Source organism: Trichomonas vaginalis, chromosome III (assembly GCF_026262505.1).
Source record: "Trichomonas vaginalis G3 chromosome III, whole genome shotgun sequence".
In the NCBI taxonomy this organism is placed as follows: Eukaryota; Parabasalia; order Trichomonadida; family Trichomonadidae; genus Trichomonas; species Trichomonas vaginalis.
In genome coordinates, this window is record NC_067205.1 from 8,916,256 (window position 1) to 8,943,158 (window position 26,903).

Genomic DNA, 26,903 nt, shown 5'->3' on the forward strand with positions numbered 1-26,903 from the left:
AGAACAGCGCATGTGTCTTCTTTGCATTCTAAGAACTTTTGTTGGACTTCATCTTTCCAATCGGTGTCATCTCTGTCAACAAGTCTGTCATTGACAAATTTTAAGACTGCTCTGCTTAATGTTTTATGGTTCTTGTCATATTCCCAGAAACAGAACTTTAGAACAAATTCACCTTTCTTGTTTACACTATGTAAGATTTTATGGTCGACAGATGTTTTGCTGTCAAAAAGCTTGTCTCGAATATAGATAGCGAAATCGCTAGACATTTTCTAAAAGATAAAAATTTTAATTTTTCTAAAAATATGTTAGAAAAAAAGTTTGCTGACATTGACAAGAAATTTGAGAATGTTTTAAACAAGAACAAGAGGAAGTTAGAAAATGCTCAGATAAAGCCTATACATGACAAGTTCTTATTTGCTCAGAATGGTATAACAGGTCTAATTGCACCACCTGGGTCGGGTAAGACTTTCACTTATCTTAAAATGGCTGCACAACAACAAGAACTAGATGAGAAGAACCCATTCTATGAGTTAGTTGTTATTTGTTCGACTTCTGGTCAATTTGACCAAACCGTCAATTCGTTCAAAGATATTATAAAGAAGTCTAAGTTAGTATGTATAAAGGATACTGAGTTGTTAGATTGGATAAAGAAGTACCAAAGAAGAGTTTTGAAGTATAATGCTATAAATGAGTATATAAATTCGAAGTTTAAAGACCCAAATGAGGAAATGCAGAGAATATTAGAGAAGAAACACTTCAGAAACAAACAGAAAGAGATAGAATACATTTCGAAGAAATTGCAATCTTACGATTGGAAAACGTACCCTCATAGATGTCTTCTTATCTTAGATGACTTTGCTTCTCATCCTTTGTTAAAGAACAGAGAACAAGATATGTGTCGAATTCTTAAGAAGCTCAGACACTTTAACATCTCAGTCGTAATATGTGTACAGACAGCAAAGAGTTTAAGTAAGGATGTTAAAAGAATACTTACTGACATTATACTTTTCCCCGGATTGTCCGAAGACGATTTCATGGAACTTATGAAAGAGTCCATGGCAGGTAAGTTTGACAGACATGAACTATGGGAGAAGTACAAAGTCATACAAGACCCTCATACTTCTTTCAGAATTCATATCTACGCAAACAAAGTTCAAATTGTAAAAAGTCAAGCTTGAAAAATAAATGGTTCATTTACTCTGCTTGTTTGAAGTTGTCAAAATACTCTGTTATTTTTCACGATTTTCATAGAGTTTTAGGCTAGACCGATAAAATCCGGTCTAGAGAAATTTCACGATTTTCATACGGAATCTCTTCTCTCGGTTCTCCGAGGGAAGCAAGCATATGAGGAAATTCATGAAATTTCATACGGAATTCAGCAAAAATAATGTTTATGTTAGAATGTTAGATCTAACATGTTTTCTAACATGTTTTCTAACATGGTCTAAAACATACAAAATTCATGAAATTTCATACGGAATTCAATAAAAATAATGTTTATGTTAGAATGTTAGATCTAACATGTTTTCTAACATGTTTTCTAACATAACTATTTACAAGCGTTTTACATGGTATATGTTGCGATGGTTCATGACTCTAAACAATTTCGTAGCTTCTATTTCTTCTGTCAGTATGTCAAAAGTTTTAACGATACCGAAAGTTTCTTTATACTTCTTCTTGACGTCAGATAGAAGGAAATCGTCAGCAGTTGGATAGTTTTTGTTCAGAAATTCTAACATGTTCATTTTATCTTCTGCTGGTTTTTCTGCTTCTTTCTTTAAATCTGCATAGTCGTTTCGCATACGTTCTATCTCTTTGACGGAGTAGTTATATTTCCTCATTGCTGCTTTACATTTTGAACATTGCGGGTTCATTTTTGCGTTATATTCTGAAACCTTACCTGCTAAAACAACCAAGGCGTCAATGGTTTTCTTCATCTCGAACATAGCGGGTCTTATTTGTTCGTTCCATACCTTACCCCTACTATCTTTATCTCTTATTTCCCAAACACATTTTGCAACTAATGAAACAAAGTTGTCGTAGGTCTTAAATTCTTCGGATTTGTAAAGGTCAGAGATGTTCTTATATACCATGTCGCAATCTTTGTCCATAACCTTATGGTTGCAATGAAAACCAAGGAATTCATAATTTACCTTTCGTATGAACTTCTTTATTTCTACTGAGTCAGTTGCTTTGACTTCTATTTCGTCAAATTCGGGAATGGTTAGTTTTTGTTGTTGGATTTCAGGCAATTTGGGTAAATGGTCAATAATGTCCTGCATTTCATAAAGATACTGTTCATTTGTTTCATCTTTCGCACTACAGTCTAAATTACTTGTTAAAAGTTCTTGCTTTATCTTCTGGATTTTTGTTTCGAAAGTATATGAAGAAGGAATGAAGTTTTTCATCTCTACTAACATAGATGTTGGATTCATAACTAGCGAGTTTGGTGCTGTAGTTGTTTGAATTGTTGTTGTGCCGATTGTTGAAATCATGTCTTTTATACAAAATAAAAAAAATAAATAAAATAAAAAATAAAACTAATTTTATTTTTTATTTCGGGAAAATTCATGAAAATTCAAGAGTTTTAGACCATGTTAGAAAACGTGTTAGAAAACATGTTAGATCTAACATTCTAACATAAATTATATTTTTGGTGTAAATTTCATGAAAATTCAAGAGTTTTAGACCATGTTAGAAAACGTGTTAGAAAACATGTTAGATCTAACATTCTAACATAAACATTATTTTTGCTGAATTCAGCAACAAAATTCAAATTGTAAAAAGTCAAGCTTGAAAAATGTAAGTGTTTAGTCTTAGTAAGATGGTAGCTTCTTAAAGCAAATACCATTGCTGAGTTTTATGTACGTGAAGAGAAGTACAATGAATTCAATTACGAGTACAATTGCAATGACAACTAAGGCAACTATTTTTGTCTTTTGCCAGCAAGGGTACTTCTTCTCTTCCAATGGTTCGGCAGAACTATACTCACTCATGAGAAATGCCAAAACGGTTTAATAGAAAAAGTGTTATTTTTTCATGTCCGAAGACTCGAAGGTGCAACACTTCCAAAATACCGACGAACTCAGAAGAGCAGCATGGCAGTATGTTCTTGACAACTTCTTTGAGTTCTCCAGGCACACCTTGGAAAATGCTGAAGAACTCCGACACAGAGAATTTGGAGAAATTGCACTCCAATACTACATTGACAAACAAAGGGTAAACAAAGGGTAAACAAAGGGTAAAATAAGACTAAAAACTTAAGGTTTAAAAAAGTGACATTTTTATGAGCTCCGAGTCACCGAGAAAACTTGGTCAGATGTTAGCAGCTTACTTCCCTGAGGAGGATGGAAGCGTTACATACGTAAGGTTCAAAAACAACGAACCTGGAATTGCGTACCAAATTCGCAATTACATGACCATGGAAGAGTACGAAAGGTTCCTACAAGAGAAACCAGCTCTAAACAACTCAGAAAAGAAAGAATAAAAAGTTTAACTCGTAATTGTTTATTTTTTTACTTGTATGGGCAAGCTGCAAGAATGAAGTCGACTATCTCAGTCTTTGTCTTGACCAGTTGGACTGCTCTTGCGAGTACGTCTGTTTTGCGGTCTCCAGCTGGTGTCTGACCTTCGTAATTGCGCATGTTCTTGAGAGCTCCAGTTGTAAATGATTGTAGGATGAAGAGTCTCTCAGACTGCTTGAGGTAGTCTTCACGGTCACGAACCGAATCTGTGGTACGAGTCGAATCGGTCGATTTGAGGGAAGAGACTGAAAGCCTGTCGTCTTCCATAGGGGCTGTGGCATAATCTTTGCGTAAGCGGTTCAGACCTTCTTCGAACTCTTGGTCTCTCTTGGACTGAGATTGGAATTGCTGGGGTGGAGCTTGCTGGAACATCCAAGGGTTGGGGAAGTAAGGCATAGGCTGAGGAGGGTAGTTCGGGAAGCCTTGTAGTGGAAATTGGTAGTAACCTTGAGGTGGAAATTGGTAGTAATTTGGTGGAGGGACTTGCTGGAACTGAGGTGCAGGGGCTGGTGCTTTAGGTTCCTCTGGTTTGGGAATGGACTCGGTTGGTGGGACGTCGGACATTCGTCTGTGGCTTAACCGTCGGACCACAACGATAAAAATCTCTGCTCCTAGCAGTACTGCTACTGACAGTAGCAGTACTTTTACTGACAGTAGCAGTACTTTTTCTGACAGTAGCAGTACTTTTTCTGACAGTAGCAGTACTTTTACTGACAGTAGCAGTACTTTATCGTCGAAAACCCTCTCAAATTTTCCTTTTTACTGCTCCTAGCAGTACTTTTACTGCTCCTAGCAGTACTGCTACTGACAGTAGCAGTACTTTTTCTGACAGTAGCAGTACTTTTTCTGACAGTAGCAGTACTTTTACTGACAGTAGCAGTACTTTTACTGACAGTAGCAGTACTTTTTCTGACAGTAGCAATGGTCGAGGTCGAACCGACCGACGAGGCAATTTACCTAATTGAAATTAACGAGCTTGTTAAAGACTTCCTCAGGCAGAATGTAAAAGGCAAGCTTGTTAACTGTTGGATAACGGGAAGGGCTGCCTTGAATCTCGAGACTTCGACTGGAATTCCAATTCAAATACCAGACGGGACAGCCTACGACGACATAAAGCAAGCAAAGAAAGAAGCTCTTCTCAAGTTCTTTGCCAAGCGTCCTTGGATACTACTTCCAAACAGAGAGAACCCTTTCCCAAGAATGAGCCAAATTCTCAAGGGTCTCCTTCACTTCTCGGGTCAGCCGTTCTACATAACCTGTGAAGGCGACATCCAACCAGTTCAGTAAACATCTCATTTTCACTTCACTTTTTTTATGTTTTTACTCACACTCGTACTCAACAGGTTTGTGTACAACTATTTCAACTGTGAACCTTGTATTGACCGGTCTTCCTGTAAATGCAAGTTTGGTCAATACACAGTTTATGGTGGCAAGAAGGACAGTGGGGAATGTTATTCTGACATCTGTTGTTGCGCTCGAGAGAGATTTGAAATTTCAGAGCCACCTCCCCCAAGAACTCCAACACCAACACTCAAGTTACCAGAGTCTCATGTGAAGAAGAAGCCTTCTGGTAAGTTTCTTATAGCCATATACATGGCACGCTTTGAGTAAAAACATTTTTTTCATTTTTTGAATGAAGCAAGTTAAATTCGTCCCACACCAAACTCAATGGACCGATGAAGAGTTTCAAGCCATGCTTGAAGACGTTGAGAACGACATAGACGGCGAACTTGAAGGAGCTCAAACCACAATTGCAACCAAAATTGCACAAGTCAAGGAACAGATAGCTCCACTTAAAGCTACCAAAGCTACTCTTGACCTCATGGATACTTACCGTTTAGAAGTAAAGAGTGGAATAAGACAATTAAAATTAAAACTTCTAAACTACGAAGCTATACTCCAAAAGTTAGCAGAAATGAGAAGACTTTACCAGAGCTACTTACATGTAAGGGACTTACCTTCAAGCAGTCCGACCAAAGATGAATTTTCTGACATTGTCCCAATTTTGTCCGAAAGTCAGCTCAGATGTTTCGAACTGCTCCCAACATATCCAGAATATGAACGTTTGCCTGAACTCTTCCGCAATCTCAAAAAACGTTTTTTGGTTCTCATGTTCGAAACTTTTATCGGAAGAGACAACAAACGTTCAGAAGAAGAACAAGATATTATTTTAAACTTGTTGTATGACTTAACCGTCATAACAAGCTTTTTGAAGTAAAACCGTCATTCTCAAACCACTTCATTTTTTCGATGTCCGAACAAGCACCGAAGCCGAACACAATAGCAGATGTCCTTTCAAGGTTGCCAGACAAGCGCCCAGTTCAAATTCAAATTATGCATTTGAAAGCTCATCTGACAAACACCGTTAAGACTCTCCAAAGTAGTCTTATGGAAGAGATGAAGGGACTTAAAGGTGAGTTCCTCATGAACCAAGCTTCCAATGAGAAATGCCTGAATGATTTGACGGAAACCTTGCGCATTTACGCGAGAGAGAACCGAGACCTTGCCAGACTCATCTACCGTTTCTTCGAAGAGATAGACGCCATCTGGAAGGTACTCGGAAAGGACAGAACATGCAACACCGTAATTCGTGAACACAGAATTGAAGAAGGAATTGTCGAGGAAGAAGAGAAACACGAAGAAGAGAAACACGAAGAAGAGGAAGAAGAGAAACACGAAGAAGAGGAAGTTTGGGCAACCCTTGTTGCCGATGACACTTACGAAATTTCCCAACCCTACCCATACCAAATCCGCAACAGGGAGACCGGCAAGGTTCTTACCCCAGTCCTCAACAACTTGGGACACTTGAACCTTAACCTTCGGAATCGCGGTTCAATTTCCATGGGCAAGCTTGTCGCAATTCAATGGGTTCCAAATCCAGGCAAGAAGACGAAGGTCAGACACATTGACGGTGACAAGCTCAACAACCGTAAGGAGAACCTCGAGTGGTTCTAAGAGTAAAAAAATTTTATTTTAGGGGGAAACCCCAAGTAAATTTAGGTGTTTATTTGGATAAGTATGTGAAATTAAGGTCAATTTGCAAAATTAGTTCCCGACCTTTGAATTGGACTCTTTCGTCATCCCAGTTGCGTAGGAGGTCGTCCCAGAGGAGTTGGTAGATTTGCCAATCCAAGGACGATTTGTCCTCCCAGGCATTGAGGATGTACTGCTCGTAGAGTCTCATGACCTCTCCCTTGCACCAGACACCCTCTTCCTTGGAACGTAAGGCTTCTTCGAAGTGCTCGAATGCGATTGGCTGCTTGACCATCCGAAATGACACTTTTTGTACGTTTGGTCAATGTTCGTGTCTCGTGCCATAGTCGACGAAAATACAGACAAACAGGTTATATATGAGTTTGAGACCAAGAATGGTGTAACTCGACCTGTCCGATTCAAAGACTCCGAGGGCGACCATGAAATTAAACGGAAATTACCTAGGAAGGAATATAAAATGGACTGGTTGCCACCACCTCCACCTCCACCACCTTTACCTGTTCCTCAAGTAAATAAGCCTTTCCCGTTCCCAAGAATTCCCACATTTTAATTCAAATTCGAATAAAAATTTTTTATTTCATGCAATGTTTTATTTCTGTGCCGTCTTCAAGTATGCCCCAGTACTTACGCTTGGAGAGGACATGAACTTCGGTGAAAATTTTGTCCAATTTGAATTGACCCATCTTCTCACCGACCATACCCATTTCAATGAGTTTGTTGTATCCTTCTTCGTTCGTCATGAGTGCGTCAATGTTCTCATAGTAAACCTTCACTTTGGATTTGACTTCCGAGAAGAATTTGTTGTAGTTGTCAAGGACTGCTTTTGCGAACTGAGGGTAAGACCAATGTTCGACAATAGGTTTTAATGTGGTTACTAAGCCACTTTGACCTTGAGTGAATTCGTACTTCAAAACAAAAGGAGAAAACCTTTCAACAAAGTTGTCGACCTTCTCATAATGTTTACTCTTCATCTCTTGAGGTTTTTTAATGGAATATCCCCATGTCGAATTCATAAGCAATTTGAGTGTCATTGCAAGTTTGGGGTTTGAAGCTTTCCTAATATCATACAGTTGTTGTATGACTTTTCCAACTGTATAGTTCCTTCCCGGGAACTCACCATCTTCGTTTGGAATTCCAGTCGGAATATATTGGACAAACCTCATGTACGCAGCGTTAAGGTCGACATAGTATATCTTTTCGTTTGAGTCGAACTTGTCGCAACCAATTGGTCCAGTTTGTGGAAATTCAAGTGAGTCTCTTATCTTCTGAGAAACTTCTCCTGTTATCTCATAAACATCGTCGAAGCAACCTGTTTCATATAAAACCTTCTGACCTAACTCAGATGCTCTCCAATACAATTTGACGTCAATTGGATGTCTCAATGGAAGTTTATTTATAGCATCTTGAAGTTCTTGCAACCTCATTGGAAGTTCTTCTGGTTCAGGTTGGTATCCGAACAATCCAACTCCTTGTGGAATTGTGTACTTCTTTTGTACTAGAACTTTGTCTGGAACAACTTTTGGTCTTGCTAACAGTGAAAAGTTTGTTTCGTCTTTTGGTACAAAAGTTTCTGTAAGCTTGTCATCTGGAATTGGTTCCAACAAACCTTTCTCGAAAAGAATGTTTACAGCTCTGACAATGTTGCACTTGCCTTTTCCGAACAATGGGTTTGTAAGACTTTCGTTCAACATGAAGTGGTTGTGGACAATTACAATCTTCAACCATGGTAAGTCTTTGTCAACAACATAGTCGTCATGTGAAGAACCTTTAGCTGTAGGTATGTTGACTCGGATATTGACATTTGCCAACGGTGCAATTTTTGCCAATTGACCTCTGAGCATGTACCTCGTCTTCACACATGACTCAAGATACTTCATCTTCTCATCTGTAACAAGACCAGAGTTCCTGAGACATGTAAGAATACAAGGTTCATTGACAATTGTTTCAATTGAATTGTAAATTCCATACCTTGTCAAGTCAATGTCAGACTTATTTATGAAGGGGAAGTATCCAGCATGTTGTCTGACTGCTTGAGGGTTAGGTTCATGCCATTCGAACTTGACACTTGCAATTCCTTCAATTGCATTCAAAATGTCTGAGTCTGAGTCAACCATTTGTTCTCTCTTTGTAGTCTTGAAAGCGTCAAGAAGTTTTGCGGCTGTTTGTTCATTGCCATGTGCATAGTAAATGTGACCATCCAAATCTGTTATGGTCAATCTGAGATTGTGTCCTTTCTTATTTCCGTCTTGAATTGCAGCAAGTACTCCCATGAAGCCTTCTTTGTTCTTTCCTTCGTCAAAGTTTACTGTAAAGGTTCGACCAGATGTAATTTGACTTCTAACTTCACGATACTTCTCATATGCATATCTTGTTCTTTCCATGGGAGCATGACCATCCTCTGCACTACCTTTTTTCCTTCTCAAAGGATGCAATTGTTCGTCATGTTTCCAGTAGAATCTGGCAAAGCCGTCGTGTCCTTCAACTTGAGGTTCACTAACATCGAAAGGCATGTCCATAAGACGTTCTTCTTCTAACCTCTCTAGTCTGTTTGGATAATTGGCACGTGCTGTTTCCAAATCCATTTCGTAGCGAAGACCAGCCAGTTTGTCATAGACTTTTATGGGTCTTCCCTTCCTATATTTAAAATTCTTCGAAACTCTCCAACCATATCTTTGCAACTCTGCTTTTATTCTAGCAGACTTTCTATCCATTCTATATGGGGGCATTTTTATAAAAATAAAAAAATATTTTTTTTCTTTACTTTACATAACCACCTGCTGCCATAAGTCTTTGACGCCAACCCATACCAGCTAATGAAGGTTGACTTGGTTTAGTTTGGAAACTAAACTTTGGTTTTGGTTTATCTTCAGTTTTTGGTTTTTCTTCTTCTATCGGTTTTTCGTCACTTTTCGGTTCCTCTGACTTTACCCCACCTGCAGGAACAGTTGTGTCGTCAACATCTTCATAAATATCATATGCCATTTGTTTTTGTTTTCCTTTCAACTTTTTGTGTTTGTTGTAAAGTTTAGAATATTTCGACTCTAAGTCAATGAGATGTTCTATAATGAACTGTTGGTCAGTGAAGTAAACTTTTCCATCTGTTGTCTCGAAAGCTCCTTCAGACTTCAATATTTTATTTGTGAGAGTCTGTTTCTTTTTTGAGATACTAGCCGTTCCATTTCTATGAAAAGTGACTTTGTAGTTAGGGTTTGTATTTCCAGACCTGGCACTTTCTATTATTGAATTTTTCTCTTCATCTGTAAGTTCTTTGACAGGTTTTGACAATGGTTCTGAACTTTTTGTTTGTGGTGTCAAATCTACCGTTTCAACTTCTTCGGTCATTTCATCTCAGTAAAAAATTTTAGTTTGGTTTGTTTTCAACTGGTTGTTTAGGTTTTTTAAGTCGGTCTAAAACTTCCTGAGGTATAGGAAGAACTTGACAAACACGTGGTGTAACTGCTGGAAGTCGACAAATCCATCTTGAACCCATTTGTCTCAATGCTGTATTGTTCATTTCATCTCGGTAAAAAATTTTACATTCCCCACGTTTGAGGCGGTTGAGGTTGGTTATTGTTTACCCACTGTTGTGCATGGTTATATCCTCTGTTAAAGAATCTTTCACCTTGGTCCATATAGTGTCCTGCTTGGTTATAGTAGTCATTTGCTTTGTTATAATAGTTTCCTGCTTGTCTTCCTACATTGTCCATCCATCCTTGAACTTTTCCTCTTGTTTCAGGATTTGGAATAAGATTTGCTGCATCTCGTGCTACATCCCAACCTTTCTGTACAGTTTGTATAATAGGTTGTGCTTTCTCTTTCAGTATACCTAATGTACTCAAAATCTTCCTTCCAATTCCAAATGCACCTCTGGCTATTGTTCCCACTGCGGGTAAAAATCTGGATGCAACTCCTGCTAATGCGCCAAATAAACCCATTTCTTATAGGGTAAAAAATGACGAATCCGAACAAGGACCCCTATGTTTCTAAAGCGACAAAAAAAGCACTCATGATAAAAATCTTTAGTTCAACACCAAATGCTTGGTTTATGGATATCTTGGAAAACATTCCGAGGTATAGAGAAGATGGACCACCATACTGGCTAATATTTATCGGTCAAAACACAAGATACTGTGAAGCCATACCATTACAGTCCAAAAATATTTTAGATATCTTAGCAGCTTTGACAATATTCGTTGACAAATACCATCCAACAAAACTGACATCTGACTGTGAAAGTTCTTTCAAATCAGATGATGTAAAAAACTATCTGCGTTCAAAAAATGTAAACCAATATTTCATTGTCGACCAAAACCATTCTGCTCTTGGTGTCATTGACGGTTGTATAAAAATGTTAAGAGACTTAAACCAACCACAAGGTGGTGAAGCAAATGAAATGTCATATGACGACAAATATAGACACTTCTCCATGGCAAAGATGAGACAAGTTTTAAATATTTACAATAGCCGTAAACAAAAAGGTTTGGGAAACCACTCCCCCGAAGAAATGAAAAACAACCCTGACTTAGAGAAAGACTATATATTTAACAATTTAGTCAAAAGAGACAAACAAGAAAGAATGCCGGGCTTCAAACTTCAGAAAGGTGACAAAGTAAAAATAGAAATACCTAAACGCGACCCATATGAAAATACTATTGACTATGACAACAATGGGAACTCGACAGGTACTCGCATTCGTGTTCGTAAAAATAGAAGAAAGTATACAAGAGAATATTATGAAGTTTTAGGCAAACATGGCAAAATGTACAGACTGCAAGCAGAAGATAAAACGACTATTGTCAGACCTCGTTTCAAACTTGTCAAAGTTCAAGGTGGTATACTTTCAAAGACAGTTCCTAACAAATATAAGACAACTCCTGACGAATATGCTAAAGAAGTTGAAAATGACGACTAAGCATTTCTATACCATGCGTAAACTGTCATGTAAGGTGGCATGTAGTCTTTACTTTGTCCCGTTGTTTGCGTATATCCCGAAACGCGATGTGTATGGTTTCCATCTCCCTGAGTGTCACCCCAGAAACAATTTATAGCAAACTGAACGTCGTCTTTAACATCATATCCTTTACCTTTTTTCATTGCTGACCAATCCCAAAATTTATGCTTATGCCAACCTGCTTGAGATGTACTTAAATCTATGTAGTGACTGTGCGCAGGTAAATTTTCACCTGAAATCGTTTTACTTCCTCCTGTTTCCTTTGAAGAGTTTGCACAATACAAAAACCTGTCAACTATTTGAGTCCAAGTTCCAAAACCCAGAACTGTTTCTGGTCTGGTAGAGTTCATTGACGTATAAATAGAGCCTATAGGATATAATGTTTGAAGCATTTCTGTCTTTAACGTTTGAAGCTCTGTTTTGTCAGCTTTTTTATCTAACTCATCGTTAACATATGTTTTGTCAGCTTTTTTATCTAACTCATCGTTAACATATGTTTTGTCAGCTTTGTTGTCATATAAATCTTGAGCAGTGAATTTAACTTTGTTTTCATCCTCCATGACATAGACATTTCTACATCTAGTGTATTTCATCGTCGTTATGTCATCCTCCGATGTTAAACCTTGTGGAAAGTTAGGAGGTTTCCAATACAATGCATCCCCACCAGTTCCATCAGGTTCTTCAACCGTTCCTGCAATATTTTCTATACCAACAGTTGCGAAGAAATCGTGTGTATGAGTCTTTTTAGAATATTCTTTGTCAGCTCTTGTCACTTCACTTGACATTTTATTGTCAACATATGTTTTATCCGCTTTGTCATCTAACATTGCTGGTAGTTCATCTACGTCATAGATGTTATGTGTATGGTGTTTTTGTGGGTATGTTCTATCTGTCCATGCGAGAATATAGTCTCTTGTTGCATCTACATACTCTTTGTCAGCTTTGTTGTCAATATCTGCCTTCAAAAGAAGTTCATCTATAGGTTTCTCGTTTAAAGTTCCTTTTGTTGGATTTATACAGACAGTATGGTTCTTATTGTCTTGAAACAGAAACTCATCTGTCATTGGGTTTAATGTCAGTTTTAAGTTTCCTTCTTTCAATGACTCAGATATCTTAGAATAGTTTGAAAAGTTTGTTGTGTTCTTATTTAGAGCTTGCACAATGAGTTGTCGGTTGTGTTGTATTTCTCTCATGGAAGCAATATCTTTCGACATTTTTATTGTAGATAAAATATGCTTCCAATAGAAAAAGAAAATTCAAGAGTTGCTACAACTAAACCATTAGATGAACTTTTTACTAATGTCGGTCAAAAGTTTGAGACAGAGACCGTAAAGCATGAAGGCTATCGTTTTGACTACCCATTAAGATGGTTAAGAGACCCATCTGTCACAAAAGCTATTGGCTTTCGTAGAATGAAGTTTGTGTCTGTAGAAGATAAAAGTTTTCCATTTATTGTAAGGTTTCATATAGATTATATATCTGAAGGGAAACGAAAAATGTGGGAAGAAATTGAGCTAATACAAGTTGACCTTTCATCTTCTCTACAGACTGCGTTAAAAAATATAGAAGATAAAATAAATTCATGTTATGCAAAATATGCTGATGAATATGCAAATACCGAGAGCACACTTTATGTGAGAATTGTATATGACAAACAAAATTCACAAGTGTCATTTCAAATCTACGAAGACAATCCAAAGAAAGACGAACAAATATATACAGAATTCACTGCAATGTCATGGTATTATTTGCAAAGAATGTTAAATCAGAAAGTCGAACTTCCTTTAGCAAATATTTACAGTCGATATGCAAGAGATGAACCATATTTATTTAAAGATGTTTTCGACCCAGCTGCTATTATTGTTCATGCTTCATTTTCTGGCGCCCAAAACTCTTTCTTATGCTTGGCAAATGACTTTTACGAAAAACCTACAAAGTTATACGAACCACCAAGTGGAAGTATTTCAGACTTTCAAGTATGGTTTACTACAGATGGAAGAAAAAGAATAATTCCATTATACCATGCGTTTTACTTAGAACTTAGTTTCATATACAACTACTATCGAACGGTAAAAATATAATTTTTTAATACGGTTGAGGTGTTGGATTTGGTTGCCAACTAGACTGTGGTGCAGGTTCAGGCTGTTGTATAACAGGAGCTTGCTCTTCTGGTTCAGGGTCTTTAGGTATAATACCAACAAACTGACCTACTCTTTTACCAATATTTTTGACTCCGTTCCAAATTCCTCTTCCGACAGATTTTATTCCATTCCATATACCTCTTCCAACTCTTCTGAAGAAGTTTCCAATACTACTGAAGAAACCCATTTTACTATATGTAAAAATCTAATGTCCGCCTAGTCTCTTACGTTTCCTGTTGAGTTCCATAGCATTCTTTAACTGGAGCTCATACATTCTGTTTCTCCTCTGGTAGAAAACATATTCTGGGTCAACTCCTGTGTTCGCGTCATCTGCATAAAGTTGTTTATATCCCACTTCAGGGTTTGTATAAAACTCTTTCCATCTCATATTTGCATACCATGGTGGCAAACCTAACGCAGCGTCATTTGACATGGCAGTTTGCATTTGTACATCTGTTGGCACTTGACCATAGTTTGCCATTGCAGTTTGTATTCTAACTTCATTTGGAATATTCTCTGGGTTTGGTTGTCCAGGTTGCTGTGCATTCGCTAAGTTCTGTGCGTCCATTTAATATTAGATAAAAATATCTCTTACGAGTACATATGCTGAACATTTGCAGGCATTGGTTCATCTTCATATTCTCTGTACTTTTCTGCCACGTCAAATAAATAAATGACACAATGGAAAAAACCTAAAACAAGTAGTCCTATTTCAAACCACATTTACTTACTAATAAAATTTCTTTGTTATGACACTTTCTCCAGTTTATAGGACCTCTCTCATATTCTATCTTGTCATATATAAACTCATAGTCATGTATGTCCTCTAACCATCTCATAACGGTTTCCAAACCACTTTTATCGGATGTAAAGTAAAAGCATGGATGGTTATGTAAAACGTCTAAAGTTTCTAAAGAGTCTCTCAAAGTCCAGTCTACTTGGTATTGAAAATCCCATGTGTTATAGAACGGCGGGTCCACTATAAAGAAAACATTTTCCTTGTCTTTATATTTTTCATACAAATCTGTCCAATGACATCTCACAAACTCTATACCCTCAATATATTTTTCTATGTCCTCTTTGAAAACATTTGTATAGTTAAGATATAAAACTTTTGACATAAGTGTTTCAATGTCATGAACTCTTATAGCACCACTATATAATAGTCTAGCAGATATACTATCCCAGTCTATATATTCTGCTTTTTTCAAAACCTCTCTCACAATATTTTTCTTATCTAATGGTATACGTTCCATCTTACCTATAGGTATCTTTTCTTTTAACTCTTTCAATATATTGTTTGTGTCTGGTATATGTTTGAGACGGTCCATATAGTTGTCGAAGTCATTGCATATAATCTTTGAGTCAGGAAATATTGTATGGCACAAATGGGATATATAGAAACTTCCACCGAACAAATCTACAAATGTTAGACCATTCGGTAGTTTCTTAAGTTCTCTCAATATAATATCTTTACATTTACTCTTATTTCCAAAGAACGGTAACGGTGGTTTTGTAAAATTCATTTATATATATATAAAAATGTTTTTTCCCTGAAAAGTGACAGAAAAGTGACAAAACATGAAAACATATATAATTTGTGAAAAGCGACACATTATATAATGTTTTCGACCCAGAAGAAGGCTTCTTCCCAGAAGCAATGGAGGAAGAAGAAGAGTCCTCTGAATTCACACCAGAAGACTAACAATTTTCCGAATAAAAACTTCATTTATACTAAACATCTTCGGGGCTAGAGGGCACGAAGTGCCTGGAAGCCCCACTACCTTTTTTTTTTTTTTTTTTTTTTTTTTATATTCATTCAGCTTGTCTTGATATGTCATATTTTCGCAATTTTTTGTGAGAATTCAAAATAAATATGTATAGCGAGGTTAATGAAATTAAGGCTGTGATTACAACCCATTCATTATGTGCTGCTTCTTCTAAACTATATATTATACTGCTGATTATTCCCCAAGTAGCATTTGATTTTAATTTTTATGCGAATTTCAAAATTTGATGTTTTAACATCAGTAATTGAACACCTTGAATTCTAAAAATCATATTGTAATTCAAATTTTATTAATTGATCTTTCAATTGCGCGTTTAGAAAAAGGATGATATAATATTTTAAAAATATTATGTATGTATAATATGAATTTGAATAAAACTGTTCTTAGTATTAATGACCTTTGGTTCGCATTGTAAAATACGAAAAAAAATAAGTTATTTTTATTTGTTTACATATTGTGCCAATTTTCATTATCATACATGCTGTCTAAGCACTCATAGTAATTAAAGTAGTTGGATATGATGTTGACATATAATTGTAATTTATAAATTTATTTGATATGCAGCCTTAGTTAAAATTTTAATAAAATACAACTGAAACAAGCTACAAAATAACCAATGATATGCATATTTTAGCACGTCTAAAAAAAGTCAAATGTGAATTGATATATTCGATTTCTTTTGCAAAAATTTTAGTAAAATTGTTGCATGCTAAGTTCGGTCAAAATGTAAACCTCTCAATTTTATCGTCGGGGGAAGTAACTCAATTCCTTCAAAATTATTCTTTAAATATTGAATTTAAAGTTATTTAATTTGGATTATAAATAAATAGGCTAATACAATATTTAAAAATGAGAAAAAATAACTTTTCAAAGAACTTTTCATAATCTCAAAGAAAATTTTTTATTCAATAATTATATAAATTAATTAACATTCATAATGAAATTGGATTTTTTTTATAAAAAATTGGTCCTACTTAACTTTTTGAGAGAATTTGGCTTTCTCGTAAACGAAAAAGGGATTTGACGGAGTCAAATCCCCGCTCACAAAAAGTGGACTTTACATGTCAAATTTTATATGCATGTAATGTCCACTTTTATGAGTTTTAGGAAGGAATTGGAAGCCATGAGTTACTGACATTGCATCAGTATCTCATAGCCTCCAATTCCTTCAAAAAATGGGAGAAACTTTGTCCGAATAGTTTAACATTCGGACAAAGTTTCTCCCATTTTAAGAAGGAATTGGAGGGTAAGAGATATACCATATGAATGTATATCTCTTACCCTCCAATTCCTTCTAGAAAGTGTCCAAACTTTGGGTTAATTGCAAAGTATTAACCCAAAGTTTGGACACTTTCAAGTGGAGATGGAAGGCTTTGGGGTATATATTAATACAATATACCTCAAAGCCTTCCATCTCCACTACAAATGTGAGAAACTTTGTCCGAATAGTTTAACATTCGGACAAAGTTTCTCCCATCTTTCAATGTAATTGCTACCTGTGAGGTACTGACTTGAAGTCAGTGCTTCACAGGTAGCAATATCCAAAAATTTAAAAACATTTTATCAGTTCGTTAGAGAACTAGAGCCTCCTAGGTACTGAACCAGAATCAGTGCCTAGGGGACTCTAGTGATCTATATAAATCTGAGAAACTTTGAGGAAATTGTTCGACATTTCCTCAAAGTTTCTCAGCAATTTAGCGAGGAATGTTCGTTATCGTGTAGATATTTATAATATATACATGATAACAAACATTCCCCGCTAAAAGATGTAAAATCTTATAAGAAATAATTGCAAAAGAATAACAAATTGCAACAAATTTTATATGAAACTGAACCTTATGAGGTAGTGATTCAAGATCACCGCCTCATAAGATTCAGTTTCAATCTCAAGTATCTCAAAAGTAAGGCTCTATTTTTTGCCATGTAAAGTGTCACTTTTCTGTCCAAATGATAAGTTATTCAGAGAAAGTTTCCCAGCTATCAAGAGGGAATTGTTCCTTATGAGGTATATATTCATACTGTATACCTCATAAGGAACAATTCCCTCCTTAAAACGAGAAAACTTGTTCGAAATTGTTTATCATTTCGAACAAGTTTTCTCGTTTTTAATAAGAAACTAAAGGCTATGAGGCACTGATTATATATTAGTGCCTCACAGCCTTTAGTTTCTAATAGATAGCTGGGAAACTTTCTCCAAATGATAAGTTATTCAGAGAAAGTTTCCCAGCTATCAAGAGGGAATTGTTCCTTATGAGGTATATAGTTATAATGTATACCTCATAAGGAACAATTCCCTCATTAAAATCGTAGATATTTTTTACTTATTACTCATGCTTTCAAAATCACAATCCTCTGAAAAGTTATTTTTTATTAAGAATTTAGAATTTTGATAAATACCTTTTTTCAATTTGATATAATACTTATATATTTTCAAAAAGACATTTTGAAAAGATATCTCAAAAGTTCTCTGAAAACCTATTTTTGATTAATTTTGAGAAATATCCGTATTAAATTAATCACTAAATTCATTCAACACTACTTTAATTTTTAAATTCAAAAAATTATATGTGCTTCTTAAAATGTCTCACAAAAATTTTATTATAAAATTATATACAATATTAAAAATCCCACAACATTTTTTACTTTACATAATCGTACTTCCTCGACGATTAATTTCCCCTCAATTCCTATCGTTGACCGAACTTAGCATGCAACAAAATATTAATCTTTGATATATTTTCTGGATGTGTCAAAAAATTCTGATAACTCCTTTTGAACGATATCCTAGTTGAGTTAGAAGGGAAGTGAAAAATTGAATGCATCATCTCACCTCAGAGACCCTAGTCAAATATTTGAATCCAGTCAGGTGATGTGATATCGATCCAACCAAAAAATCTAGTGTATGTCAAATCTAGGTCCTCATAGGGAAGGATTTCGTGGATTACCAAATGCAGATAATGTGTATGCATATACAACAACAGGCGATCAAAGCAAACTTTTCGAACCATCTGTAATTTCATTTAATAAAGTTTCTGGCAATAATCCAACAGTTGTCATCAATCCTGATTCAAAGTTCCAAACGATCGATGGATTTGGAGCTGCTATTACAGGTTCCACAGCATATAACTTAAAACAAATGACTCAAGAAGCAAGAGACAAGTTCCTTAAAGATACATTCGATCCAGACACAGGTATGGGCTATTCTTTCATTCGTATTTCTATCGGTTGCTCAGACTTTTCTCTCAAAGATTTCACAGAATGTGATAAAGAAGGAATTGACAATTTCGCTCTTGATTCCGAAGATACAGACATTATCATCCCAATTATACAGCAAATTCTCAAGATTAACCCTTCTGTTAAAATTATTGCAACTCCTTGGACTCCTCCTATTTGGATGAAGGTTTCAGACCTGTCCACCCTTAGAAGACATAATTCCTTCATTTCTGGTTACCTTGATCCAAGACTTTACCAAGAATATGCTACTTATTTTGTCAAATACGTCCAAGCAATGGCCAAATACAATTTTCACATCTACGCCATCACATTACAAAATGAGCCACTTAATAAAGGCAACTCCGCTTCTTGTTTCATGGGCTACGAGCAACAAAGAGATTTTATTAAGACAGCTCTTGGTCCACAGTTCGCTGCAAACAACATTTCGACAAAGATCATTATTTACGACCATAATTATAACTACGATAACATTGTTACTCAAGAACATTATCCAGTTCACATTTACGATGACGCCGAGGCTAATAAATACATTGATGGTGCTGCTTATCATGCTTATGGTGGTTCCAACACAGAAATGGACTATGTTACTAGCAAATATCCTAATAAGAATTTATATTTCACAGAAATAGCAATTGGCGAATGGAATTACAATTTCCAGGGCGACTTGATGTGGAATACACGTGAAATCGGTATTGGAACCCTTAATAAAGGCAGCAAATGCGCAATCATGTGGAATTTGCTTCTTGATACAAACCATGGACCATATCGTCCAAATGGATGCTCCAATTCCTATGGAGCAGTTGATGTTAAAGTTCCTGGTTACTCAGAGCTCATTTACAGGTCTCATTACTATGATATGGCACATCTTTCCAAAGTTATTAAGCCAGACTCCATCAGACTTGGAACAACAGTCTCAGGAAGCTCAAATGTCTATGCTACATCAGCTATTAACACAAACGGATTCATTGGCGCTGTTTTACTTAATGATCAGGACCAAGACGTCACTGTTTCAGTCCACTGTGGCTCCCATGCATTTGATGTCCCGATGTCAAAGAGATCTGTTGTTTCCGTCATTTGGAAACAATAAATGAAAAAAAATTAATTTTAAATTTTAATAAATAGTTTCAAATATATATTGAATTTCCTCATATTTCTTCTGAACATAATTATCTAACACAATATATTATGATTTGAAACATTATACACAATCAGAATTTTGATTTTCTCTTTTTTAAATCTATAACCTTGTACAATGAAAAAAAAAAAAAAAAAAAAAAAAGGTAGTGGGGCTTCCAGGGGCTGCGCCCCTTCTAGCCCCTAAGAAATTTTGCCCAAGACCCAAGAGGAGGACCGAACCCCAGCCGACCAGCCGGTGACTTTTTTGTAGAGCACTCAAAATAGTATAACTTTGTCCGGACAAGTAAGGGTCTATCGTCGCTACAGGAAAAGTTACGGGCGTTCCAAGGAAGTATACTTTGAGAAGACTTTCCCCCTTATAGAATGAGATAGGACGGTTATTTTACAAAACTGACAACACTTTGACCGAGTAGTTTTTTGTGCTGAACAAAAAGTGTCATATAAACATCTGTCAAAAACTGTTTTTTACTTCACTTAAAATGCCACGTAAGCTACGTAAGAATATACGTAAGAGGAAGGGAGCATTGAAACATCCAATAGTAAAACTGACACCACAACAACAGTTGCAACAACAAATGATGAATGACCCCACTATGTTGCAACAAATGTCAAGCAACCCTATGCTTTTAAACCGAGTTATTGGTGCACAGAGTGGAGGTTTAAGAGCGGCACTTTTAGCGAAAATGGCAGGCTATGGTGGAGCTGCAGACGGAACAGCTTATAACCCTCAAAGTCAAATGAATTTGAGTTCACTCAAAAATCAAATAACAGATGTCAAAAAGTCAAACATAGACATACAGAAACAAATAAGTGAAAACGAAAAGAAACTAGAATATGACAGACACACAAAGAAACTCAATGAGTTAAACGTAGAGAAAAAGAAGAAAGAAGAACAACTGAAAGAACTAAGTACAGAGGAATATGCGAAAAAAGTGTCAGAAAAAGCAGCAGAAGTAGCAAAAATGGAACAAGATGTTATAAATTTGAAAAACCATACTACTCAATATAAAGTACTGAAAGATGAAGAAATAAAACAAAAAGCCCTGAAGACATATATGGATAGCGATGAGTATAAAAAAGAAGTTGAAGCAAATGTAAAGGCAGAAAAACTTTTACAGTTGCAAAACCAAACCGTACAGTATGAAAACTTAGCACAAGAAAGTAAAAATAACGACGCAGCCATGCAAAAGGCAATGAAAAGCGCAGAATATATAAAAGCTAATAATGACTGGTTAGATGCCCAAGCCAACGCCAAAGCAGCCCAACTTATAGGGTCAATAAGGACAAAAATACAAGCGGATGAAGACAGTTCAAATGAAGCTTTAATGAATGCTGACTTTAAGAACGCCTTCGAAGCTCTTCATAGTAAGGTGAAACTAGTGAACGACTTCTCATCTGGAAAGAAACTGAAGTCTGAAGGTTTCGACAAAGAGTTAAGAGAAGTAGCACAAAATATGACGAAAATAACAGATGCAGCAACGAGACAAGCAGTTCAAAGTGCCTATGACGCCGTTAGAGCAACTGTTGTGGAAAGTCAAGAAAAAGAGTTACAACAGACCAAAACAGACCTAGTAAATGCTTTCTTAAAAACGAAAAGTCAGGTAGGACATTATGCTGCAGATGGAACATATGTGCCAGCTGGTGGAACTTATATACCAGCTGGTGGAACTTATATACTAGCTAGTGGAACTTATATACCACCAAACCCTCCAAGAGAAGCACCTGCACCAGGACTACCTAAAACATTTACATCGTCACATGGACACAGACACAGGCATGCACCAAAACCAACACAACAACCAACAGTTCAAAATCCAGCACAACAACCAACAGTTCAAAACACTGCACCACAACCAACAGTTCAAAACACTGCACCACAACCAACAGTTCAAAACACTGCACCACAACCAACAGTTCAAAACACTGCACAACAACAACCACAAACAGAGCAAGGACATAAAAGAAGTAGAGAACAAGGAAACCAAGAATTCTTAAAAATGCTTAAGGAAAATTATGGTTACCCAGATACTCTTGACTTTAGTGACAGATATAAAGAAGCTATTAGAAAGTTCAAGGAAGGAAATACTGACCCGAACCTATTTAGCTTTATGGTTCAGCACCAAATGGGATATAATTTCAAACCTGGAAAATACAAGCTCGCTAAGGGATATGATTTAATAGCATATCATCCAAATGACATGACTGAATTTACTCCGAGATATTTGGTGTCAGAGCTAAATGATAATTCAACTCTCTTCATGAAACGCGTAAAAAATAGAGACGGAACGAAAGAAGAAAGGTTTATGAGTCCGGATGACTTAGATAGGGAACTTTTTAAAAACGGTCTCGGAATATATGAAATGCCAGCAGATGAGGTACAAGAAACTCCACAGGAAGAAGTTCAGATACAACCAGACATGGAAGAAATAGTTCAGCAACAACAGCTAGAAGAGCCTGAAGGAAACAAACAAGTCCCTCCTTTGGAAACTAACTTCACAGAACTAGATGAAGATTTGGAACAGCCGAAAAATCTTGACCCTCAACAAGTGTATGCGGGGAATATGGAATCTTTCCAAGAGTCTAAGAAAAATTCGGCTGACATAGTAGAAGAATATCGAAAAATGTTCGCCGACATACAAAAGACTCCAACATCAGATGAAAATATTCAGCATAGAATGGAAGAACTGAAAGAAAGTGTACGCAAATACAACAATCCTTTTTACTTACGACCATATAACGTTCAATCTTTGGCTGAACTCGGTGAAAATAAAAGGTTAAATTTCAACAAAACATATAGAAATGAAACATTGTTTAAAGTTCATTCAGAACCTAACCAATATGGAAACAAACCTACTTTTGTTTCTGCAGACTATGGAACTACAATGAGATGGGGTCATAAAGCTAATCCGGATAGGTGGTTCATAAACTTACAACCACAATTCCAAGAAGTTGTAGACGCAATGGAAGTGAATGGTGAACCAGATATAGCTGGTATTTTCAGCGCGGCTTTAATGCCATTGAAAGATATGAAAGATGCAGATATTTTGAACCAGTATGAAATGAACATGGCTGATGGAAATATAACACCTGACGTTCTAAAACATTTATCTCAAAGAACTACACAGAACCATAGAGATGGTATATTTGGTGAAGAGTTTAGAAAGAAAGTTAGGGAGAGAGAAGGAAGAGAACCTATTGTACATGACCTTGCAAACGAAAGTTTACAAAATGTCATAAAAACTTACTTTGCAGACAATGAACCGAGAAGGGATGAATATTTAAGAAAACTCAAATGGACAGTACCAAATGAAATGTTAGTATTGAAAAACATGTTCCTTGACAAAATAAAACCAACTACAGAAATAAATGACGCAAGACTGAAACATTGGGTAAAAGCTTTCCCATTCACAAAAGATATTATTGTAACATGGAAAGAAAACCAGAATGGCTACAAAAACATATATTTGGAAACGAGCATATTCCATATGGACAAGCTATATTTGAAGAGCTTGAACCGGAAACTCAGGAAAGAGTCATGCAAACAATACGCGAAGACTCAAATACAAACTATGACAAAAATCTTTCTAGGATATAGGTTACCTGAGATGGGCGACCAGAGCCCAAAGGCAAAAAGGACATGGGAAATTTACAACATACTAGGTGAACATGAGGCAAAGATGCAACAACTTGAAGCAGAGGGCAAGTTACCAAAGCGACACCAAAGAAGAGATAGAACAAAGTGAAAGTAGTGAAGAAGTAACTTCATCTAGTGAAAGTAGTGGCAATGAAGGAAAAAGAAGAGTTAAAAACTCAGTCAGGAAGAAAGTGAAGCTTGGTACGAAACAATTATGACAAATAAATCCAACTATTCTATATTTTTACCCATATGAAATGTACGCCGCTCAGAATATAACGCCAACAGTTTTGGATGCCATGAACGGAAATGTTTCCGAATGGTATAACGAATGCGACAATGCCATTAGAAGGTCAGAAATAGTTCCTGGAACTTACGAATATACAACTGCTGTTCTTATGGAAACGTAGGTGAGTTTGGAGAAGGTTCTTCAACAACAGTAGATATTGCTTGCGACAGGTTTCATATTATTTCTATTGACAACTCATTCTTATACGTGGAACAAGACATTGAAATAAAACCTTCTGCCAAGTTGTCTGACAAGAAAGGTTGCAATGGAATTTCTATGTCGGATACCAATATGCTCCAGAAGTTTTCATGGGATATAAGATATATTCTAACTCTGACTTAGTTCAAACAGTAACATGGGCAAACTATGAATGGTTCGCTTTGAGAAACTCAGTACAACCACAAGCTAGAGAACAAACAGACCAGTATGCAAATATTGAGAAAATAAGAAGACTTGACCCTAACGTTCCAGGAGTTTATGTTAACCTTTCTGGTTCAGATGGAACTGCTGCCACTAAAGTAAAACTGAAACTTAGAGTTCCTTTGTCATCTTTCCTCATCTTCAGGTTTTTAAGATACTTGCCAAACTGGGCAGGAAAAATTTCTATTGAACTTACTCCAAGCAAAAATAACTTAGTCATTGCACCAACACAAGACCCATTCAGCATTACTATAGCTGGAACTGGTGGAGCCAAGTTCTGTGACTTTTGCAAAGACAAAGTTGACTTAGACTTTGGTTTCTCAAACTTCAACAATGAAGTAAACTATTATTTCAATGCTGCTGGAACTGCTTGGGACCAGTTAAGTTCACATGCGAAAAATTTGAATGCAAGAGAATAGAAAGCAGACTTGCAGTCTATATGTTGGACCCAGATATTTCAAATGCTTTAGCTGCCAAATATATTGCAGTTCCACTTATGTTCCCTATACACCAAATATCTGTCAAAGACTTTGCAGGTGAAGTTGGAAACCAAAGTGCTGACCCAGGTGCAAGAACAGATATTGCTTTAACAAATGCAATGAAACATGCAGATACTATGTTTGTACTGTTCAGACGAACTATAAATGACTATTCTTGTTTCTACAACCCCGGTATTAAATATCATATAAACATAGATGGCAAATATTATCCAAGAGAAGAATATTCTACAGTTGAGGATATGAGGTCATACAACTTGACATTAGATGCTATGAACTTTAACAACAACTTCACAACAACCATAAACCCTGAAATGCAAAGTTCTATTATGCCATATGTGAAAGTATGGACTCATACAGGAGGTCAAAAAACTCAATACAAATGGAGACCGTTCAAACTTTTGGCTTGGCATTCCATTTGCTGACTCAGAAGACTTTATGGGTGGTATTTCAACTGTTGGTACTGTACAAATACAATATACTGGTGACAGAGACGGTCCAGATGAACTGAGAGCAAAGAAGTTTACAAAACCAATAGCACTTTTCACGGAAGATGCTCTTTTGAAGATTCGTTCGATGAAACCTGCTGGGGCTCCTCAGATTGGCATAACGACAGCTTCCATCGAGCAGATTTTGGCAGCAGGTCAGTAAGTTGTTCTTGAACTGACTTCTCTCCGTCAAATATGACAGTACGCCAGTTTTGACATAATATTGTAAGATAAACTTACCTTTAGAAATATCTGTAAGTTTTGAAGTTATATTTTTGTCTGCTTCAAGAACTTTCACCATTTCAGTTATACCAACTTTCTTTGCTTTATGAAAATATTTTGGTTCAGCAAAGACTGCTATTCTATAACATTTACCATTGTTTGTATAAAGAACTATTCTGTCAATGTATTTGTATTGTTTGTGTGTGTAAACTTTGTTCTGCTTCAATTCGAAGAGATACTCGAATACGTCCATCTTTTTATTCTAAGTAAAATGTCATTTCCGAAAAATAGAAGCGTGAGTGTTTCAAAAGGTTTAATGGCGGTGGCAGATGTGAAGTTAAATTCACCAACTCAAACAAACAGTCAAAGTGTTGTTGTCAATGTCAAAGACAGAGATGTTGAAGTGGGGAAACCATACGAAGACGAAGATGGTATAACAATTGTTCCTGTAAAAGAACAACCACATATCCTGAAGTTAGCAGAGACTTAAGTTCTGTTGCAGATATTCGAAACGACTACCAACAACTGAAAGACAAACTTCAAACTCAGGAGAAGATTTGTCAAGCTTTAAGTATAATGTTAAACTTGGTCGAACACAACCCTGTAAAAGTGAACTCATATGTCATTGCACCTCATGAAAGTTTGAAAGAACTATTGAAACTTTTGACAGAGGCAGACGATATAAACATCAAAGAAATAGAACCCGACATTAGTTGCTGTGGTGTTTCATATAATGTCATTGACAAGATATACGTTATGAAAGGAGGTGAAACGTTGAACTTAAAGTATAGTTTCCCAGACGTCATAAAAATATTTGACGACCACAACATTCATTAAAATTTATTTGCTAAGTAAAAATGTCAAAACTTCTTGAAAGATGTTTGAAGAAAAAATAATATAGACTTTATTTCATGTAAAGGACTTTACACACTTTTGAACGATATGAAAGACCCTGTTTTTGTTTGTTCGTGTAGACAAAGGAAAGTTCTATGTCTTTACAAAATATTTGAACTTCTTAGACAGAGAACTTCAAGAAACGCCATGTGAAAGTTTAGATGAAGTTCTTCTCCACTTTCAGAAAAACTTTTAAATATATATAAATGGCAGAAGATATAATGGTTTATACTATTACGACTAAAAACCCTGAGTCATAAATTCTATAACAACAAACTTACAAAGTCCTCAAGGACGATATTGTAAACTAACTTTAAAACACAATGACGACTAAAGCCTGTTTTGCTCTTTTGACACCAGAAGACTTTATTGTTGTGAATGGTAAAAATACTCCTTTGAAGATACTTACTCAGATATACCACCAACAGGTTTTGTTGACTTATTTAAATACTTTAAGTACAGGTGTAACATGTGCTGCAACTAGAGCAGGTTTCATTATGTTTGGATGTCCGACTGAGTTTACTATAAACAATATGAGCTATAATACAAAACTTATTTCTGGTTTTTACTACCAACAGTTTCCTATAACAGGAAAAGGTGTCATACAAGGAATGTCTATTCCATTGACATTAAGCACACCAATCTTATATATTGTTTCAAACTTAGGTTCAAAGTGTTATTCGAATGT

The 26,903-nt window shown here is 36.1% G+C and overlaps 21 protein-coding genes across 21 annotated transcripts, besides 4 other annotated features; 12 read left to right on the top strand and 9 right to left on the bottom strand.

Annotated features, from left to right (window-relative positions):
* Positions 1–12,341: part of a mobile genetic element that runs on past the window's edge.
* Positions 303–1,047, top strand: TVAGG3_0668050 (protein of unknown function, DUF4106 family; the record flags this gene model as incomplete). The annotated part of the gene is made up of 1 exon (XM_051242288.1): positions 303–1,047. A coding segment is annotated over one exon (745 nt), but the record flags the coding sequence as incomplete, so codon positions are not given.
* On the bottom strand, positions 1,554–2,282 carry TVAGG3_0668060 (organellar and viral DNA polymerase type B; the record flags this gene model as incomplete). Its single annotated transcript, XM_051242289.1, has 1 exon — positions 1,554–2,282. The coding sequence occupies one exon, from the start codon at positions 2,280–2,282 to the stop codon at positions 1,554–1,556; it is 729 nt and encodes a 242-aa protein (XP_051088876.1).
* TVAGG3_0668070 (uncharacterized protein) lies at positions 3,287–3,487 on the top strand (the record flags this gene model as incomplete). The annotated part of the gene is made up of 1 exon (XM_051242290.1): positions 3,287–3,487. The coding sequence occupies one exon, from the start codon at positions 3,287–3,289 to the stop codon at positions 3,485–3,487; it is 201 nt and encodes a 66-aa protein (XP_051088877.1).
* TVAGG3_0668080 (uncharacterized protein) lies at positions 3,516–4,088 on the bottom strand (the record flags this gene model as incomplete). The annotated part of the gene is made up of 1 exon (XM_051242291.1): positions 3,516–4,088. One exon carries the CDS (start codon positions 4,086–4,088, stop codon positions 3,516–3,518), a length of 573 nt encoding a protein of 190 aa, XP_051088878.1.
* On the top strand, positions 4,839–5,135 carry TVAGG3_0668090 (uncharacterized protein; the record flags this gene model as incomplete). Its single annotated transcript, XM_051242292.1, has 1 exon — positions 4,839–5,135. One exon carries the CDS (start codon positions 4,839–4,841, stop codon positions 5,133–5,135), a length of 297 nt encoding a protein of 98 aa, XP_051088879.1.
* On the top strand, positions 5,158–5,742 carry TVAGG3_0668100 (uncharacterized protein; the record flags this gene model as incomplete). Its single annotated transcript, XM_051242293.1, has 1 exon — positions 5,158–5,742. The coding sequence occupies one exon, from the start codon at positions 5,158–5,160 to the stop codon at positions 5,740–5,742; it is 585 nt and encodes a 194-aa protein (XP_051088880.1).
* TVAGG3_0668110 (uncharacterized protein) lies at positions 5,775–6,063 on the top strand (the record flags this gene model as incomplete). The annotated part of the gene is made up of 1 exon (XM_051242294.1): positions 5,775–6,063. A coding segment is annotated over one exon (289 nt), but the record flags the coding sequence as incomplete, so codon positions are not given.
* On the top strand, positions 6,165–6,479 carry TVAGG3_0668120 (HNH endonuclease family; the record flags this gene model as incomplete). The annotated part of the gene is made up of 1 exon (XM_051242295.1): positions 6,165–6,479. A coding segment is annotated over one exon (315 nt), but the record flags the coding sequence as incomplete, so codon positions are not given.
* TVAGG3_0668130 (uncharacterized protein) lies at positions 6,529–6,792 on the bottom strand (the record flags this gene model as incomplete). The annotated part of the gene is made up of 1 exon (XM_051242296.1): positions 6,529–6,792. One exon carries the CDS (start codon positions 6,790–6,792, stop codon positions 6,529–6,531), a length of 264 nt encoding a protein of 87 aa, XP_051088883.1.
* Positions 6,823–7,068, top strand: TVAGG3_0668140 (uncharacterized protein; the record flags this gene model as incomplete). The annotated part of the gene is made up of 1 exon (XM_051242297.1): positions 6,823–7,068. The coding sequence occupies one exon, from the start codon at positions 6,823–6,825 to the stop codon at positions 7,066–7,068; it is 246 nt and encodes an 81-aa protein (XP_051088884.1).
* TVAGG3_0668150 (uncharacterized protein) lies at positions 7,793–8,788 on the bottom strand (the record flags this gene model as incomplete). The annotated part of the gene is made up of 1 exon (XM_051242298.1): positions 7,793–8,788. A coding segment is annotated over one exon (996 nt), but the record flags the coding sequence as incomplete, so codon positions are not given.
* On the bottom strand, positions 8,866–9,229 carry TVAGG3_0668160 (uncharacterized protein; the record flags this gene model as incomplete). Its single annotated transcript, XM_051242299.1, has 1 exon — positions 8,866–9,229. A coding segment is annotated over one exon (364 nt), but the record flags the coding sequence as incomplete, so codon positions are not given.
* TVAGG3_0668170 (uncharacterized protein) lies at positions 9,880–10,032 on the bottom strand (the record flags this gene model as incomplete). The annotated part of the gene is made up of 1 exon (XM_051242300.1): positions 9,880–10,032. The coding sequence occupies one exon, from the start codon at positions 10,030–10,032 to the stop codon at positions 9,880–9,882; it is 153 nt and encodes a 50-aa protein (XP_051088887.1).
* Positions 10,052–10,453, bottom strand: TVAGG3_0668180 (uncharacterized protein; the record flags this gene model as incomplete). Its single annotated transcript, XM_051242301.1, has 1 exon — positions 10,052–10,453. One exon carries the CDS (start codon positions 10,451–10,453, stop codon positions 10,052–10,054), a length of 402 nt encoding a protein of 133 aa, XP_051088888.1.
* Positions 12,342–12,701: 360 nt separating the features above from the next.
* Positions 12,702–13,550, top strand: TVAGG3_0668190 (uncharacterized protein; the record flags this gene model as incomplete). Its single annotated transcript, XM_051242302.1, has 1 exon — positions 12,702–13,550. One exon carries the CDS (start codon positions 12,702–12,704, stop codon positions 13,548–13,550), a length of 849 nt encoding a protein of 282 aa, XP_051088889.1.
* A 4-nt stretch (positions 13,551–13,554) lies between these two features.
* Positions 13,555–13,797, bottom strand: TVAGG3_0668200 (serine threonine-protein phosphatase family; the record flags this gene model as incomplete). The annotated part of the gene is made up of 1 exon (XM_051242303.1): positions 13,555–13,797. One exon carries the CDS (start codon positions 13,795–13,797, stop codon positions 13,555–13,557), a length of 243 nt encoding a protein of 80 aa, XP_051088890.1.
* Positions 13,798–13,815: 18 nt separating this feature from the next.
* Positions 13,816–14,178, bottom strand: TVAGG3_0668210 (uncharacterized protein; the record flags this gene model as incomplete). Its single annotated transcript, XM_051242304.1, has 1 exon — positions 13,816–14,178. The coding sequence occupies one exon, from the start codon at positions 14,176–14,178 to the stop codon at positions 13,816–13,818; it is 363 nt and encodes a 120-aa protein (XP_051088891.1).
* A 2,221-nt stretch (positions 14,179–16,399) lies between these two features.
* Positions 16,400–17,344: a mobile genetic element.
* Positions 17,345–17,365: 21 nt separating this feature from the next.
* Positions 17,366–17,452: a mobile genetic element.
* Positions 17,453–18,302: 850 nt separating this feature from the next.
* On the top strand, positions 18,303–18,755 carry TVAGG3_0668240 (glucosylceramidase protein; the record flags this gene model as incomplete). The annotated part of the gene is made up of 1 exon (XM_001286409.2): positions 18,303–18,755. A coding segment is annotated over one exon (453 nt), but the record flags the coding sequence as incomplete, so codon positions are not given.
* Positions 18,756–19,208: 453 nt separating this feature from the next.
* Positions 19,209–19,721, top strand: TVAGG3_0668250 (glucosylceramidase protein; the record flags this gene model as incomplete). Its single annotated transcript, XM_051242305.1, has 1 exon — positions 19,209–19,721. One exon carries the CDS (start codon positions 19,209–19,211, stop codon positions 19,719–19,721), a length of 513 nt encoding a protein of 170 aa, XP_051088892.1.
* Positions 19,722–20,250: 529 nt separating this feature from the next.
* TVAGG3_0668260 (protein of unknown function, DUF4106 family) lies at positions 20,251–20,786 on the top strand (the record flags this gene model as incomplete). Its single annotated transcript, XM_051242306.1, has 1 exon — positions 20,251–20,786. A coding segment is annotated over one exon (536 nt), but the record flags the coding sequence as incomplete, so codon positions are not given.
* Positions 20,787–21,768: 982 nt separating this feature from the next.
* TVAGG3_0668270 (protein of unknown function, DUF4106 family) lies at positions 21,769–22,394 on the top strand (the record flags this gene model as incomplete). Its single annotated transcript, XM_051242307.1, has 1 exon — positions 21,769–22,394. A coding segment is annotated over one exon (626 nt), but the record flags the coding sequence as incomplete, so codon positions are not given.
* Positions 22,395–22,596: 202 nt separating this feature from the next.
* Positions 22,597–26,903: part of a mobile genetic element that runs on past the window's edge.